The sequence below is a fragment of the Homarus americanus genome, unplaced genomic scaffold, assembly GCF_018991925.1.
Source record: "Homarus americanus isolate GMGI-L3 unplaced genomic scaffold, GMGI_Hamer_2.0 scaffold30858, whole genome shotgun sequence".
In the NCBI taxonomy this organism is placed as follows: domain Eukaryota; kingdom Metazoa; phylum Arthropoda; class Malacostraca; order Decapoda; family Nephropidae; genus Homarus; species Homarus americanus.
The window spans coordinates 1,069,192-1,086,799 of NW_024737697.1; the positions used below are offsets into that span (position 1 = coordinate 1,069,192).

Sequence of the window (17,608 nt, forward strand, 5' to 3'; positions counted from 1 at the left end):
AATACCAAGAAAACTTAGCATGCTGTAACTGTCTATGAGCCGTTACCTCTAACTTTTTCTGAATTGTGTCCGAAGTCACTCCATCTTACGGTTAAGTTTAACGCCATTTTTTCACACTAAAAAGGAGCTAACTAACTGTACACTTTGGTGCCCAGTACTACGTTAAGGAAGTAAAATCCTACAAAGGTATGTCCTCTTAATTAACCACATGCCATCTCTTGGTGATGTAAATACCCAGAGTATTTGGTAATGAAAGTCAGCCTTGTACAGTATCCTACAAACCACAGGGCTCAAGTCTTTTGAATAATGAATTAACATGTTATCCAACCCAAAACTAGCAGCAGAACTATATAATACTTATGAGATATATGCCCTAGTCATCACACCAAGAAATATAAAATGCTGCTTCTGCCTCTTCTGCACAAACCTTCACCCACCACTTTCTGGGTATGGTACAGTACTACTTTTTGTCCTCAGTGTTCAGATGAGAGGATACAAGAATTTGTGACTGCCGAATTTACCTGGGTTGCAGCCTGCTGGACGGCCTGCATCCTGCCCTGTTGACCCAATATCCTTCACTGATGTCTTCAACAATCACTGGGGAATAAAAATTGAAAATTAACTAAAAATGACAAAAGCTAATTTTCACTCCACTAAAGTGCTACAATTTATACCAAACTTCTCATAGTAATAAGTTACTGTATTTCACACTTACCCACCAAAACTACTGCCTCGTGAATTTTTTATGGTAGAAAAGTTGTTCATACTCTAATCAGGTGTCATATGAGCAGTAATCAATGAAGAAACTACTCTTATGTTCAAATCTTATCACCGGTATGTCTACTCTGAAATATGAGGTTTTGTACCAATATCAATGTGAAAACTATGTGTGAATTTATGTCTTATCGCACAGTTCTTTTAAAGTGCAAAACGATCCAACAAAATGAAACCTAACCTAAAAATCTTGGAATACTTAAGAGAAGTTTCAAGCTGGTTCATTCAGCCTGTTTTAACCCTCAAATGGTGGTCATTACTGGTGGAAGTTAGCCGTTAGGAGAGGCAACCATCTGTAAAAGTTTTGTTTCCTGCATTGCCAATAGATGCCCTTTAACACCACTTCAACATCACCAAACATTAACTCAATAGACAGTAAATGCCAATGTTGTTTGATGGAGGTTATAATGGTAGTGGAGAATATTCAGAGGCTGAGGACAACTTTTAAGTGGAAAGTGAGGAAATAAGTGTTCTGATAACATTAGCCAGAGCCGAGTGAGGATGCAGTACGTTACCCCCCCATGTACTCTATCATGGCCGTTTTTATTTGGTCTAAGCTGTAATAACACGGATTTTATATCAAATGTTCATGTTTCTTTTTTATGGTAAAATAATTCTAACTCACATTTTATTTGTGTACATTATTTCCTTTACATTTGGATACATTTACTTTAAATACTGTATGTCTGTGATGTAAAACCATTGGGCAAAACACTACAGTTCAGCATCACTCAAGGGCTCATTCCTGCTAAAATATGACATTCCCTTCAAAGTATTTTTAGTTGTTTTTTCTCTCTCACCAAAAGCATTTGTACTCTATACATTACTAAAAAAATTTTGAAAAAAAAAAAATTATTCTGGGTAATACAGGAGATGGCCAACACCAAAAGGAGTTGTTTGATTTCATTCATTTTTTACACAGATGTTATCATCATTATAAGTGTTTTAAAGAAGCAACTATTTTATTTTTATTTTAAGACTTTTTTTTTTAGTTTTTCACTACCTACGATTATAAAACACCTGTTTTACTTTTACTTTTATCCTCTTCGCCAATGATCGGCTTGTTAGCCGCTTGGGCGATCGGTCACGTCTCTGATTACTTTTCCTTTTCATTTATCTTCTTCACCAAAAGATCGGCTCGCTAGCCCCCCGGGCGATCGGTCATGTCTCTGTCACGCACTGTTGGCAAATACTGGGCATGCACCGGCTCCTAAATATACCTGAATCCGCTCCAGTGTTGGTCAAGTCTTATCTTGAAAGAGCTCACACTCGGTGCCGTCACAACACTCTCTGGTAGATTGCTCCAAGAGTTTACAACCCTCACTCCAAAAAAGTTTGCCCTCACGGTTTTCTGGACTTGAGGCTTCTTCAATCTTGAGCTGTGACCCCTTGTGGGGCGAGCGTCTGCCAGCTCCAAGTAAGGACACTCAACTGAGTAGTGCCCCCTGAGATGCTTATACACCTCAACTAGGTCCCCCCTTGACCGTCTGTCGTATAAGCTTGGCAAGTTCAGGCGCTCCAATCTCTCAGGGTAGCTGAGGTGCCGAAGTGCAGGCACCAGTCTGGTGGCCCTCCTTTGAACATTTTCAACCAACTTACAGTCCCTAGCATATCTCGGGGACCAGATGGGGTGACAGTACTCCAGATGGGGAAGCACATCACTCCTGAAGATCGTTACGAGGGACTGACCGTCTAGATATCTGAACGACCTTCTTATAAGACCCAGTAATTTATTTGCCTGATTTACCTTCTTCTCACAATGGCCCAAGAACTTCAGCTCATTGTCAACATACACACCTAGGTCCTTCTCACACACAGTCTCAACTAGTGCAGTTTCTTCATCCCGCTGGGAAATATGATACGCCTCCTTACCGTTGGTATGCCCCAGGTGCCCTGTAGTGGGCTGGGTATGAAGAATGAGGGAAATTACAGAATAAAACAGTGGAAATACTGACCAAATGACACTAAATGATGCCTCTGTGCTTTGTGCACAAAGAAATTAATTATTTACTGTATATACTCCTCCAAAATCTGCCGAGTCAGTGCGTGTTGTCATCTGCTCAGTTTGTTTACAGCCAACCCGCTGGGGCCGAGTGTACCATCACGTCCAAAAAATAAAAATAAAAAAATACTCCATGACACTTCAACAAAGTTGCTTTCATTGGTACCAGATCCCATAATAATTACTTTGTTTAATATGGCAGGAAATAAGGTAAGGTTAGGTAGGTTTCTTTAGTTGGTTCGGTCAGATTCTATTAGGTTCTATTAAATGTTGCCTCTTTTAAAATACAGGGTGGGTACTTACTATAATGATAGGAACAGCTGTAGAAAAAAATTAACAAAATTGAACAATGCCTTCTAGTGTTAGCCATCTCCTCCACGATTACCTTATTCTGAATACTTTTATCTACCAACATTTTAACTTGACATTGTGACAATGTTAACAAGGCCATAACCCCTCCTATGATGAATTAGGCACATGAACTGATTCAGCCTCAAGTGTAGGTTTTTTTTTCTGTTGTTCACTCTCTTTAACATCCAGCTCTCTAGAAAACTTTAGGGTAAAATATTATAGGGGTAAATAATACTTTTAGTCCTACAATCTTCTAGCTACTCAAAAATATACTTTTCCTATGTATTTTGCTGTGTTTTGAATGAATCTGACCTTCAAAACTTTTGCAGATCAAAAAAATTTGAGTTTTGCCCCCCTCTACCCTCAACAATAATGGGGACCCATGGAAACCGAGAGCTTTGGGTGGGGGGAACTCAAAAACAAGTGATTTGCACCAGTTTTGAAGTAAAAATTCATTCAAAACACAGCAAAATACATAGGAAAAATATATTTTTCATCACTAAAATATGCATCCTAACCTGGTTGGCCCAGGTCACTAAAATATGCATCCTAACCAAAACACTTTCGGTAAATGTTACTTTTAGTCCTGTAATCTTCTAGCGACTCATATATATTTTTTCCCGTGTTTTGCTGTACCCTGTATTTTGAATGTGTGTAACTGGATTTCTGAAGATGACAGCGCGTCAACTGATAATAGCGACATGTCAAGGTTAATTTCCTAACCAAAACTTTTGGGCATTATATCATCTTTATTATGCATTTGTGACGTAAATATCATGGAAGAAAATTGTCTTAGAATTTTTTGTAGATTTCACTTATGTTGCCAGATTTATGGTAAAGAATTATAGGACTAAAGTTAACAAATACCATTATGGGGATAAAAACGTATATTAATCGGGCAACACAACCTACTATTGTCATATTAGAAAATCGGGTAATTATAGGACTACCCCACGGGCGAAATTTATTGAAAATTAATAAAGACTCCGGATTTTCATTGTTATATTATAGTGGACACTGCTGTAGTTTGTGGAAATATGTTAAAACAGATATTTTTAAAATAAACGCTACTTAACATTTGTGGTTATGAAAAACAACCTTACCAACCAAACCAAACAAACCTTGTAGCATAATGTATGTCTTCTTTGTGGAACTCGCCGCTGGTTGGCTGGTAAGCGGACGGCAAGTGACCAGTCAGCAATTGTAGGGGAGAGTATCCACTACAACCTACCTAACCTAACCTAACTTCCCCGGTATATTAAACAGAAAGAACTTACTATGATATGGTCAAATTTGAGACATTTCTAGACGCGAGATGATATGGCCGCATCGGTGCTATCCAGACCGGCAGGTTAGTCCTATATATTAACCGAAAATCAATACTTAGCTAAAAAAAAAAAAAAGATTCATAGTTATACTGGTAAAAATTCAGAGATACCAATTTGGGATAAAAACGAATATTAACCAACTTTAGAACAGGACGCGTGTCTATAGCCAAACTAAATTGGAAACCACACGTCAGTGAAGTTGTCAAATCCTCCAGTTTCCGTCTCCACCTCCTCCGCCGACTCAAGTCCCTCGGAGTTCCTGCACACGAGCTCCTCAGTGTTTACACAACATTCATACTTCCCAAGCTCACCTATGCCTCCCCCACCTGGTCTTCCTCCCTAAATGCCACACAACGTAAACACCTAGAAAAAGTGCAAAAGAGGGCATGCAAGATTATTCTCTCCCTTCCTACTCCACATATCAAGAAGCGCTCAACACACTGACCCTTTCGACTCTCACTGACCATCACCACGACCTCATCTGCAAATTTGGTAAGAAGCTTCTACACCATCCTCGACACCGGCTCCTACTACCACCTGAGATCCCTCGTCCGCGAATTGCTGTTCGACACCACAACCGCATCCAGCCCATACGTGCACGAACTGATCGCTATAAGAACAGCCCAGTCCCAACCATTGTAAAAATTATCAATAACTTGTAATAAATCAGTGTATTCACTCCCAGTAAACACTACTTCTTGCACTGTCACTATGTTGAAATGAACTGTAGTTTGAGCTTTTCCCCATATAGTTATTATATGTCTTATTTGTGTCACTTATGTTACTTGTATATTATTTGTAATTCGAAACCCATTCCCCAAATATGTAACTGTATATTTTCAGCCTTCTGGCTGCCAAGCTTTCAATAAACCGTTAATTATTATTATTATTTTATTATTAGCCACAGTTTAAGTTCTACCATAAGTTCCATGTACCACAGACTAAATATACCATACATAAATAAATTAACAATGACCAGAACTGTACCAATGTTCAAGCAGGGGGGGGGGTTACCTTTTCCTCCTTCAACACTACTATAGAATGCAGGAAAATTATCCAAGGTTCATAAACAATGATTACCTAAGGTTCTCAGACATTTCTGTATCACTGGACACTCACGTCCACTGCAACAGATAAAGATATTTACTCAGTATAAATCGCCACACAATTTCCCATTGGTAGTGCACAGTATATGTCAATTTAACCAAGACCAGACGAAGATAGCATTCAGAAGACATATATTTCCGAAATTCCACTGGTTTTCTTAGACTTAAACACTCATCCACAACACCGGGATCTCAACTAAACATTCATTTCACATCCAATCTTTACATAGAAGCATTGTAAAATTTTAAACAACTAAACCACATACACGTACTTTATCCTGAGATGTAAAACAGATGGTGAAATATGCGTGTAAACTTAAGGATTCACTCCAATTTACAAGGAATACCACTAATACTATCAGTTACAGGTGATCCATGTAAACACAGGTGAAGGAAAAAAACCCGCGCACTCCACCTCATCTCACATAAACTTACACCTCAACATGGCTTCCTTTTCTTTGTCTGGTAAATGTAGATGACGTCTAGACATTATCCTCACGTCAATCTCCTTCCCTTAATCTCGGCTCTTCTAACACTGATGTCCAATCCCAATCAAACGTGAGCGGGAAGAAGCAATAGAGTATAATTTGTGGACTTACATTGGGTATTAGTGAGCAGTTTCCGATGATTGGTAGTGCGACACCAATGAACGCCGAGCCTCTCTCCGCCGCACCGCATTGGTCCAACCAGGCCTCCCTAACCACCACACTCCACCACACTTCACTCACCTGGCAATACTTCCCGTTCACTTTATTACCTATATCCCCCCCTTACATCAAACTAACATCATCTTTCTACCATACAGACACATAAAAAAATATATCCTTATCTCTCATGCATCATATGGAGTGTAGTTAACTTAGTAGTCTTGATTAAATGTTTTATGTAAAGGTTGTGGGAAACGAATCATTGTTGTACATGGAAGAAGTTACCAATAAAAGAGCCTCAGAGCTCCAGCAAATGAGACAAGACCAGGCGTGGCGATTTTTCAGTGGTGCCACATCTCGCATTCCTGGTGTATATTACCTTAATTAGCCAAATTTGACCCTCAATGTGATTTTTTTATTAGATACTCCCTTTTAAAATAAGTGTTTGTAAAGCATTCTGGCCTACAATATAAAAATAATCTCAAAAATCAACGTATCTATTCCAAAATTCTACTCATCATCCCTGAAAGGTGAATCTAAAATGCATGAATCAAAATGTAATATACATATATATCAATATTTCTTAACCATATGAATCTAATCCACAGATTCGATAACCTTATAATTGATGTTAATATTTTCAAGACTTGTGCTGTGACACCAACGCATACTGGTCTTGGTTGTGCATTGGTGCCACGTTTCGCATCAGAAACCCAAAATAAAAATATATTGAAGGCACATTTTCAGAACGTATTTACATATAAAGCATAAATCAACTATTTCATACATAAAATTTTGTCTAAAGTATCTATAAACAGTAATCATTTTAGGAGTTTATCAGAAGTTTGGCAAAGATACAGCTGAGCCTCTCGCAACAGCTGTTTGTCCAACTGAAATTACAATTATCGCGACCTTTTTTCCGCACGATTTAGCTAACATCTCACGGTGTGAATTATATATGTTATTATAATAACTCAATCTGCAGGTTTAACATAATATTTCAAAAGTTTGTTGAATTTTGATCACATAAATCAATCGTACTGAAGTACCGGGTATTTAAATCGGCAGTACAGCTGAAGTATTATGCAGTGCTGTGTTTTGCCCTGAGTAATAATAATAATAATAATAATAATAATAATAATAATAATAATAATAATAATAATAATAATAATAATAATAATAATAATAATAATAATAATAATAATAATAATAATAACAATAATAATAATAATAATAATAATAATAATAATAATAATAATAATAATAATAATAATAATAATAATAATAATAATAATAATAATAATAATCGAGCAAAATTGTCATGCAGGTTTACAATTGGCATGTACTGTATATTATTATTATATAATAATAATAATACAATCAGCAGGTAACCAGGCAGTTCAGTAGGTGTATAGACAACAGAATTGAGAATCTAAAGCTATATGTATTTCCTTATACATAAGGAAATGTCTCAAATAAATCAGCTCTAGCGAAATGTACCAAATTTAACATGTGATCCTAATATGATAAATCATCACACAACGGTAACTCACATACTGTATGTCACCTGTCATGGGCAAGAAATATATATCAGTCATGGGTTCGAGTCTGGCCTAAGACACTCGTAGGACGGGTGTCATCCAGTGTGACTGTGACCCTCACTACCAAACATATATGGTAACCAAATTATCGCCGCCTACTTATACTCAATATAATAGATATAATTCTGGCAAGCTCCTTACACATTGTTAGGTAATTCCCATTGTTTTTGATCGCCTTAAGTTGCATGTAACCACATCCCAAGGACAACTAAATGAAATATAAAAAAGTCAACCCTACTTTAAGGTAAAAATATGAAGGTATAAGATCTTTATACCTTGGCGTATATTATACTGTGCACCTCTTCTCAGTAGCCTCGGATGCAGTGCTTTAAAACTTGGGGCTTGGTTGACATGATCTTGTCCTTGAATTGTATGGTTTAGTCTGTGAAGTCTTGGTACAGTTCCACAGTGCAACTTAATATTTCTCCACCTTGAATGAACCTGAGGAAACCTGCGACAAGACATTTCCCTTCACTTGGTTTGTTTCACTTATAGTTGATTTATTTCCTTCTTCCTGTGTCACTGAATGTGCTATGTCAAGATTGGTGTTCGATTAATTCTTCACAAAATTCCTGAATGATTGGATTTAAGGTTTTAGTTGTGAGTTTTCAGCATCTTTTGTATTTTCCCTGTTAGCTTTTGAACAACAATTCTCTGTCTTTTTCATTATCCGTGCTTGTTCTTAATGAACCGAGTCTCTTGTTCTACAGTGGGGTACTGCTCTTCTTGTTTAATCCCTTATAAGATGTTCATTGATGTAAATTTGTTCTCGTGTGGCCAAAATGTATGTATAAAAGTATTCCTCTGTACCTGGAATATGGACATCTTCAAGATTTACACAAGGAGCTATCTGTGTCGACACTGCCTTCCTCTGGGTTTCGTATGGTTGCCTAACGTTGCCCAAACGTTGCCCAGAGCTCGAGCGCCAGTGGTAAATGTGTACGTATTATAAAATATCTGCTACTTAAGTGGTATTTAGGCTAAATACCATGTTGTTCGCTAAATAATTTATCAAACAGCCCGATGTACCATACACTGATGCTTTTGGATCAGTCATTCCGAGCCTCAAGTACTATGGCGCTATTTCCACCTCTGTTTCTGATACGTCACAGAACTTCTATCAGTTCAAATTCCCAGTCTTCATATATTTTTAGTGCTTAGCATGGGGACACCACGGCGATGAAATTTGACAATAATTATCTCATCTCTCCTTGTGCTTTTTATTTGCAACACAAATAATGAAGCGTGTGGGTGTTTCAGGATGGTCACCCACAAGAATGAGCTCATTACTTATCCTACTCGTGAGGTAATAAAAGCTCTTACGTTATTGGTTAGCATCAAGATATCGTTGACATTCTGTATCTTACACATTCTAAAAGGGGTGAACATTTTAAATCATGTTTCGAGAATCACAGTAAGTTTGTCATGTGCTTGTATTCAAACTTGCAGCACTTTAACATTGCATTTAAATCACCAAGAGTGGCATTACTACAAATGCAAAGATATCTGAGCTTCTTACGTTATAAACCTGATTTCTTATTGAAGGGAATGTAAAGTCCAAAGAGAGCATCATTCTCACGAATAATATGCAATATAACTAACAACAATACGTCTGGCGGAAATGTCAAGAAGTAGCGTATATCTGACAACACAATCTGCTTTAATCTACTGTACTGTACTTCATCAGGCATGGCATACGAAATAAGAAAGTTCTATGGCAAAAGGAAACAGAGCTATATCTATGTTAGCATGGCTACATTTTGTGGGTACCAACTGCTCTTTGGATTGCAAGACTCCCCCTGTCACACTTGGACTCGCCCTAGGTGTGGCTGTCCCAAAGTAGCACCGAACAAGAGCGAACATTTCCATCAGCGAACATCACTATCTACTTACAGAATCGTGTTTTCTCCGTCGTTCTGCCACCTTCTATGACATTCTGTAAAGAGTATTTATGATACTTGACAAATATATATGCTGATAACATTGACATACTACACTTCCTTTTTATTTTCGTTTATATCACAGATGTCTATATGTATAAGGGTCTGTTCTTGACGAAAATTGGATTTGGAATATAGAATCTTTTAAATAGTAAATACCATCTTTAAGTCTTAAACTCACCTCAAACAAATGACTAACCCATATATGCTGTTAATGAATATGATTTATTCCTTTGTGTATGAACCTCTGTCCTGCGTGGCAGTGAACAGCGACATCAACCCACATGAATCTGACCTATATATAATGTTAATGAATATGATTTATTCCTTTGTGTATGAACCTCTGTCCTGTGTGGCAGTGAGAAGTGATACCACCCTCAGTGTCAAGACCTGACTGAATTACACAGAATAGGCAAACTGTACTCCAAGCTGTCAATAAATTTGTTAAACTAAAAAAAAAACGGATTTTTCTCTCACAATAACCCCAACTGTCTGTAGGTTAAGGCAATATGGCAGGGCCGCAGCTCATTTCCTAGCTGTAGGTGTTACTTAAATGAATACCTTCTAAAAATCAAAGAAGTTATCAGAATTTGCTCTGATTTTTAATAAGTGTTATATACTTGCAATATTTTTTTCTGAAAACTAGCATGAGTAAGATAATTTAATTAAGATGTATAAGATATTAATTAAAGCATACTTATCTTATTCTTAAAATAACATATCTTAAGCATTTCAAGTCAAAAAGAGAATAAATGACGGGCCTTTGTGGGAATAACCTTGTAACTGAATCTTTTAGCCTGAACACCTTCATACTGTAACCATTGAATAATATACCAGCACTTTCCATGGACGTGCTAATCTATTGACGTGAACTTGTACGACGATTTTCTATCTATTTATCCGTGGATAGAACCAAAGGAGACTAATTATGAAGATTTTACTGGCTGAAAAAGGAATGAATTTCTGAGATGCTGTATATCTAGCGGAGTAGTGAGCCAGGTGGTGGTGGCTGGCAAGGAACAACATAAACATTCAGTTCAAGTTGTTTATGGTGTATCACGTACCACCCACTCTTATTATTATTTTTGAATTATATTTAAAAGATTAGTGTGTATTAATAATTATCAGTGAGGGTGATGTGGTCCATGTTAAGGACGGTAGAAGATAACTAGCAGTGTGGAGGTGAAGCCAAAATTGTCCCTATTCCAAGGAACTTGAAAACTCGTACTGTAAATGATGGCGACAACACACATAGTAAATTACCTGTTACTTGTGTTATTTACCTCAGGTATTGTTGTTTATTACCTGTTTGTTATTATCTGGATAAACGTTAACTTTAAGGTTTTTCAAAAACACAGTCGAGCATTAAGCAAAAATATTTGTAGTGGATATTTTGCTGTGACTGGCTAAGTTCCTACTAATGCTAGTTTACCGTGAGTGCATTCTGATTGGCTAAGTACTTTCTAGGAAGTTAGGTAAGGTTAAGTAGGTTTCTTTGGTTGGTTAGGTCAGGTTTTATTAGGTTCAAGTAAATGTGGTAATGTTGCAGTAAACAGCAACCACAGAAGTTAGGTTTGGTTAGGTTAGGTTAGGTTGCTGTAATTTGCAATTTTATCGTTTCCATGTACAACAGAAATATGGTTAGGGATGTTTACAGCTACACAACAATTGACTCATGGCAAAATAAGTGCCAAATGCTGCCAGTCACGGTCAAATATAGTTCTCGTGTGATTTGTCTGTAATGGACGATTAGCCAGTCAGAGCTCGATCACAGTAAAATATTGTTAGGAACTTACCAGTCACGGCATAATATCCACTGCCGAAATAAATTCATATATTTTCCTTGTGTTCTCATTTTGATATCTAATGGTGGGTAGTGCAGGTAGTCATTGCTGGGCAATAGATTATAGAGTTATGAACGAAAATGATTCCGGGACTTGGAAACTTCCATTTGAAGATAAATTAAAGAAACTAAACTTGCATTCCCTAGAAGGACGAAGAGTGCGGGGAGATGTGATAGAAATATTTAAGTGGGTGAAAGGAATCAATAAAGGAGATATAGATGAAGTTCTTATAATATCCGAGCAGGATAGGACTCGTAGCAATGGATTTAAGTTGGATAAGTTTAGGTTTAGGAGGGAGATAGGAAGGAACTGGTTCACAAATAGGGTGGTAGACGAGTGGAACAAGCTTTGCAACTTTGTAGTAAATGTTGGAATGCTGGAGAGTTTTAAAAGGAGGCTAGATAGATTCATGGACGAAAGAGAGTGGTAGTAACTCGGCAGGAGCTGACATGCACAGGCCAACCGGCCTATTGCAGACTCCTTATTTTCTTATGAACCAATCTAGGAGAAAATACTGTCGAAGAAAAGGTAATGTAAGAGAACACCTCTACCACCAGAAGTTGTTTGATTTTGTTCATATTTTCCACAATGTTCTTATCATTTTACTAAGTTTTTTAAAAGAAGCGACATTTACTAGAACCTAATAAAACTTAAGCACCAGAAAGACTCTGGAATTGCATCAAATTTTTGGATGATACTAAGTAAGAGTATCGAAACAATAATGCACAGAACCTATTTTTACCCCGCTATTTCCCTCTTCTCTGATGCCTTGTCCATAGCAAGTAATTTATGGTTGATGGATAGGCTAAAAAGAAAAGAAAAACAAAACACTACTATCTTGTCATTTTGATTTTATTACTCAGTATCCCCCAAAAAAAGAGGAAATTACGAACGAAATATATAAACATGTCCGGGTGCTGTTTGCTCTACGTTTACCGTTATTGGTCGTGGAATAGGTCATCACTCTTAATTGTGGTAATTTTTTGTATAGAAACTGCTCAGTTTTAAGAAGTAGGAATGCATAAAAAGAAATAAAGTTTCTACTATTTTTACCCAAAATCTTATACAGGTATTGTTTTTATTTTTATTTTATTTTGATGATTGCAGGAGTGTTGGGTCAGAAATGTTATGTGTGCAAAAACCAAGAGGAGAACACAGGAAAGTGCGCCAAAACAGTGGAGTCGTGCAACTTTGGTGAAGATTACTGCCTCTCAGAAATTAAATGGGGAAGTGAGTATCATGAAGGAATGGGGCACCCTGCAGCACAGTAAGGTAGAAGGCATTTTTTTTTTACCGGCTGCTGGCACTTATCCAGTTTATCTGGTGTCTGGGCTACATCGGATTATTTTAGAAACAAAATCATTATCTGGTTGTAGAAAAATTAGAAATTAATCTTGAATTAATCTCAAAACATATCTGTATTCATTTATCAATCAGAGTGGCTGTAATTTGTCACATTTGTGTAATGATTTATACAATGTACAGTACCACAAACTAGGGTGACTTTGGACAATGTTCCGCTATAATTTAACAAGCTTGTGTAACATAGATATTGTAACGGTTATTAAAAAAATTACTCTAGTATATAACAACTGTACTAATTGACTGCAGATTTATTTTTTATATTGATGTAGGACTTTGGCTGAAGTAAATACTGTAAGTCCATAAAAGCATAAAATCTTTGTATCACCATTTGTAAGGCTGTTTTACTTCTACTAATATCCAGATCTGCATTAATGATAACTAATGAGGCACGGTAATCAACTTGACCTCTCAGTAATAGGCCACAGGAATGTTTAGGCTGAAACATAATGCTGTAAGTACTAAGTAATACTGGTAGTTATTGTCTTGCATAAACGAATTACAGTACAGTATACACAAATTAAAGTAAAGAAATTTATCATAACCACAAAAGAATTTTAAAATTTATTTAACTAAATTATTGGTCGGGTTATTCTACATTGTGAATTAAAAGAAAAAATACTAAAAGACTGTACACTTTAAGAGGGGCAGATCCAGGAAAATCAAAGTGGGGGGGGGGGGCGGGGGAACATAGTGAGCCCACCCATCTGGGAGGTTGGGCACTGTAAGCCTCCCTGGAAAATGTTTTAAATCTGACCATTTGGGGGCCAATTTGAGGCCATGTGCACTTGCTATTGGTCCCAGAAATTGAACAGGCCACCCTTTTAATGTTTCTACACGTTAAATACACTCCATGTGTTTGGCCCCCTCTGGTTGGTGATTGGTGTAACCCTGTACCCCCAACTCTTTGTTTTCATGTCATGAATTTCAGCGGGAAGGGAACCACATTTGTTAATTAAGCTGTATAGTCACACACAGTTGACTGCAATGACATACACAATTTCAATATTTTATAATAATTAATAATATTACCATTATTATTATTATTACCCTATATTATTACGGTATGTGTGCACAGGTCACTCTGGCCGTTTGACGTTTAGGCCATTGTATAGGCCTTGACAGCCTAAACGACCAGTTTCCTTTTTAATTTGTCATGGAAAATCAGTCTTGGTACAGTATGGCAATTTATTTATATATATATATATATATATATATATATATATATATATATATATTATATATATATTATATATATATATCCTTTAGATGTCCCCAAAGGCTTTAAAAACCTCATGTTACTGTTGGACTTATACAGGCACACCATACTGGCAAATTGGTGCCCCGATGCAACACTACATAAGCAAGAGGTGTGCCACAAGAGAGGAATGTGTTGAAAGCATAACCAAGTACATGCCCAACTGTCTACGAATTTGGTGGAAGGATTGGACCTGTGCAGAGTGTTGTAAGGGGGACCGCTGCAACTATTTTATCACAGTATGTACAGAATTTTTTCTTTTAAAAATTCCTATCTCTTTAAGTCGGATTGAGATACTGTAGAAATTTGGCAGACTCCTAGTTTTGAAATAAAGTTATGATTGTAATGTATATTACATTAGAAAGGCCATGGAACTACAATATACGTACAGAACAGTTGAAATTCTCTACTTGTTGTCTTATCCCGTTACTGGCACTTTCTACACTTCCTTTGAGGTTATACTGTAGTACCATTATGTGCCTTACAAAAAAATAAGAGAGGAGTAAAGACATTAATTAGATAGAATTTAAGATGTTATTAAATGATTGTGTATCATTGCTATTAGATTGAACAAATGTCTTTTGTGTTTATTTACAGTTGGGCTCATCTTCAGTGAACTGCAACATGATTTTGATATTAGTGGCTGGTGCGCTGACAGCTATTATTCCCCAGTTTACATAAGGCACATCTCCTGTTGCCTTATTAATCCAGGGAATTCACCACACCTGTACACTAATATAGTGTATTATGATGATACAAATTATATTTTTTATACTAATAATGGAGAAAATTTAGTTCAGGAAAACTTGATGAACAACCATTTCCGTCCAGAGTTGTGATGTTGACAATAGAATTAAATTGCTAATGGTCACTTGTTATATACATGTTTCTCACAGTCTTTGCTCTATAAACATACAATATTTCAAACATATGTTTTTACTACACTCTTGATGAGGCCAAGTAGATTTGTTTGTTTCCTGGTTATGATCAACCCCATTTTTTTCCAAGTCGATTAAAAAAAAAAAAAAAATAATCTAAATATTCTAATATGTCATTCTTAATTCTCACCTTTCTCACATGAAATATATGTCTGATAAGTTAGTCATTCCTGAGATCACACAAATTATATATTAGTAACCACATACAAGAATAAGTGTTTCTGACTTTAACATTCCTTTTCTTCAGCTTGTAATACAGTATGTATTTAGAAATATACATACTGTAGTACAGTTCTGTACTGCATTTAAATAAGGTACCTTCTGTACTTAGGGTTTCATATTAGATTTTAATTTGGAATAATCCCAAAGTGATTTGATTCAATACATCTTCATATTTGCTTCAGTACAGAATTACAATAACAGCAATATTAAAAATGTAAAGGCAGTACAGGTATCCCTTGAGTTATGAATGGATTAGGTAAAAAAAAAAAAAAAACAATAGTTTGCGACTTCGTATCTCGAATACAAAAACATGGGGGAAAAAGAGGGTTTAATTCCCCAATGACAAAATACCCGAAAAAAAATAAAAATCGGTTCACAAACAAGAAACGATAAATAGTATACAATTACTGAAATGTACTACCTAATACATTAATAAAACCTTAATAAAATACTATTTAGATGAAAATATGCAGCTAAAACTATTAAGGAAAAGCTAAATCAAAGTTGAATACAGGCGCCATTTGCATAGACGCTGGCTGCTTCATGTGTGGCTGCCCTCAAGCGTCACCATAACAACCAGCCTGGCCTCCACTACCGACCCACAACGCTCCCTCCCCTGCTCTCACAAACTTAGATAGTAATTTCTTTTACTTTTATTGTACATTATGTATGTAGGATTTACAACGCTCCCTCCCCTGCTCTCACAAACTTTGATAGTAATTTCTTTTACTTTTATTGTACATTATGTATGTAGGATTGTGTGCATTTAACTGAGCAAAAAAAAAAGATTGATTGATTGGGTAAAATATTTGGTATCACAGCCTGAAAAAGAAAAAGTTAAGTGAAACTACGATTGAAAAATAATCATAACATAACTCCAAGCTCATCCTGCTGGCTCTCGGTGGAACACGAAGAAATATTTATAATCCCTTTGTTTTTAACCTTATGATTATTATTTTTTGCACATTTTGTATGAAGGATTATGTGAGCATGTAAATCTAAATTATAGGGACTCTAGCCCTTATGAATTATGTATGAGATTTTACAAAATATGAGGGGACCCCCCCGGTACTTTTGCCTTATCTGGCCCAATCAAAATTTAAAAATTTCTGAGTACAGTATCAGATTTAGATGCTTGATCCAATGCTATCAGACAATGACTCAAACACTTGGAAATGATGGAAAAACAAGTGGGAAAAAGTTTGTGTGGAAGTCTGTCGATGAACATTCCACCACTGACCAAATGTGAGCCGACTGTGACTGACATGTGTGACACGTATAGTACTTGTTTACACTGAGGAGGAGAGTTGCATCCCATGGCGACATGTGCATCATATACAGTATTCAAAAATGTCTCATAATCGGAAATGTTTCCAAATATTAAGAAAATTGTAATACAGTAAGATATACAGATCTGTACTGTATATCATATAACATTTTGAACTTTTATAATATTTCTTAACAGCAATTTTTTTTTTAATTATGAGTGATTTAGAATTTGGGAGATATGAATTATGAGAGTTTTACAAGTTGAAAAATATCCATAACATAACTCCTACCTCAGCCTGGTAAGGAGAGCACTTTCGGGATGTGGCCGCCCCAGCTGACTTCCTGGGGCGTGCGATTTAAATTTTTGCTGGGACCCAAATTCATATAAATGGGGAAAGCTTTCATAACACGAAATAGTGGTGTCAATTTAGGAAATTTATATAAGCGAATTTTCATATCTCGAACGTTTATATCTCGAGGGATACCCATACCTGTTTAAGTTAGCTTACCTCTTTGGCACCTTGAACATTTGTAGTCTCTAGTTCACTTAATTATATAAATAACATATTTCTTGTGTCGGCCTATCATTATTATCAAAAAATCTCTAATACAGTACTGTATAAAGCACAAGACAATCAAGTTTGCTATCTTTTACTAACTTCTACTGTACACCATAATGAATCTCCCGCACAAGAGCCATGAAAACAGCAGAGATCCACCTTAAATTTGGATAATGTTTGTTAAAGATCTCCTGAGTTCTTTTCATTAAAAAAAATGAGACCTATATAATATGCCTAGAAGTTTGAGACAGACAATTTTTTTTTACTTATTCTAAATAATTAATAATGTACTAATAAAACAGGCTTATCACAGAAAGCAGCATAGATCGACCCCTGAAAACATACACACACACACACACACTTCCTGATAAACCTTGGGAACTGCATGCAGAGCTAAAACTGGATC

The 17,608-nt window shown here is 36.3% G+C and overlaps 2 protein-coding genes across 6 annotated transcripts in view; one reads left to right on the top strand and one right to left on the bottom strand.

Annotated features, from left to right (window-relative positions):
- LOC121873527 (nuclear transcription factor Y subunit alpha-like) overlaps positions 1-6,268 on the bottom strand; it is a 28,055-nt gene extending 21,787 nt beyond the window's left edge. For 2 of the 4 annotated variants that reach the window (XM_042377128.1, XM_042377125.1), the window contains exons 1-2: positions 6,161-6,268; positions 522-597 (exon numbers count right to left, since the gene is read on the bottom strand). In XM_042377128.1, coding sequence (XP_042233062.1) covers positions 522-551 — 30 coding nt within the window. In that variant the 5' untranslated portion in view covers positions 552-597; positions 6,161-6,268. The other 2 variants (XM_042377126.1, XM_042377127.1) reach the window with 2 other exon arrangements.
- Positions 6,269-10,537: 4,269 nt separating this feature from the next.
- LOC121873528 lies at positions 10,538-15,260 on the top strand. 2 transcript variants are annotated; one of them, XM_042377131.1, is made up of 4 exons: positions 10,538-11,037; positions 12,701-12,823; positions 14,274-14,452; positions 14,811-15,260. In XM_042377131.1, the coding sequence occupies exons 1-4, from the start codon at positions 10,983-10,985 to the stop codon at positions 14,892-14,894; spliced, it is 441 nt and encodes a 146-aa protein (XP_042233065.1). In that variant the 5' UTR covers positions 10,538-10,982; the 3' UTR covers positions 14,895-15,260. The 2 variants fall into 2 exon arrangements, with proteins under 2 accessions (XP_042233065.1, XP_042233064.1); XM_042377130.1 differs by lacking the exon at positions 10,538-11,037 and adding an exon at positions 12,014-12,121.
- Positions 15,261-17,608: the final 2,348 nt, after the last annotated feature.

Coding starts and splice junctions, on each gene's coding strand:
- LOC121873528 (XM_042377130.1), top strand. CDS start 12,043: ATGCACAGGCCAACCGGCCTATTGCAGACTCCTTATTTTCTTATGAAC. Junction 12,122..12,700: donor AAAATACTGTCGAAGAAAAG/GTAATGTAAGAG, acceptor TGATGATTGCAG/GAGTGTTGGGTCAGAAATGT. Junction 14,453..14,810: donor GCTGCAACTATTTTATCACA/GTATGTACAGAA, acceptor GTTTATTTACAG/TTGGGCTCATCTTCAGTGAA.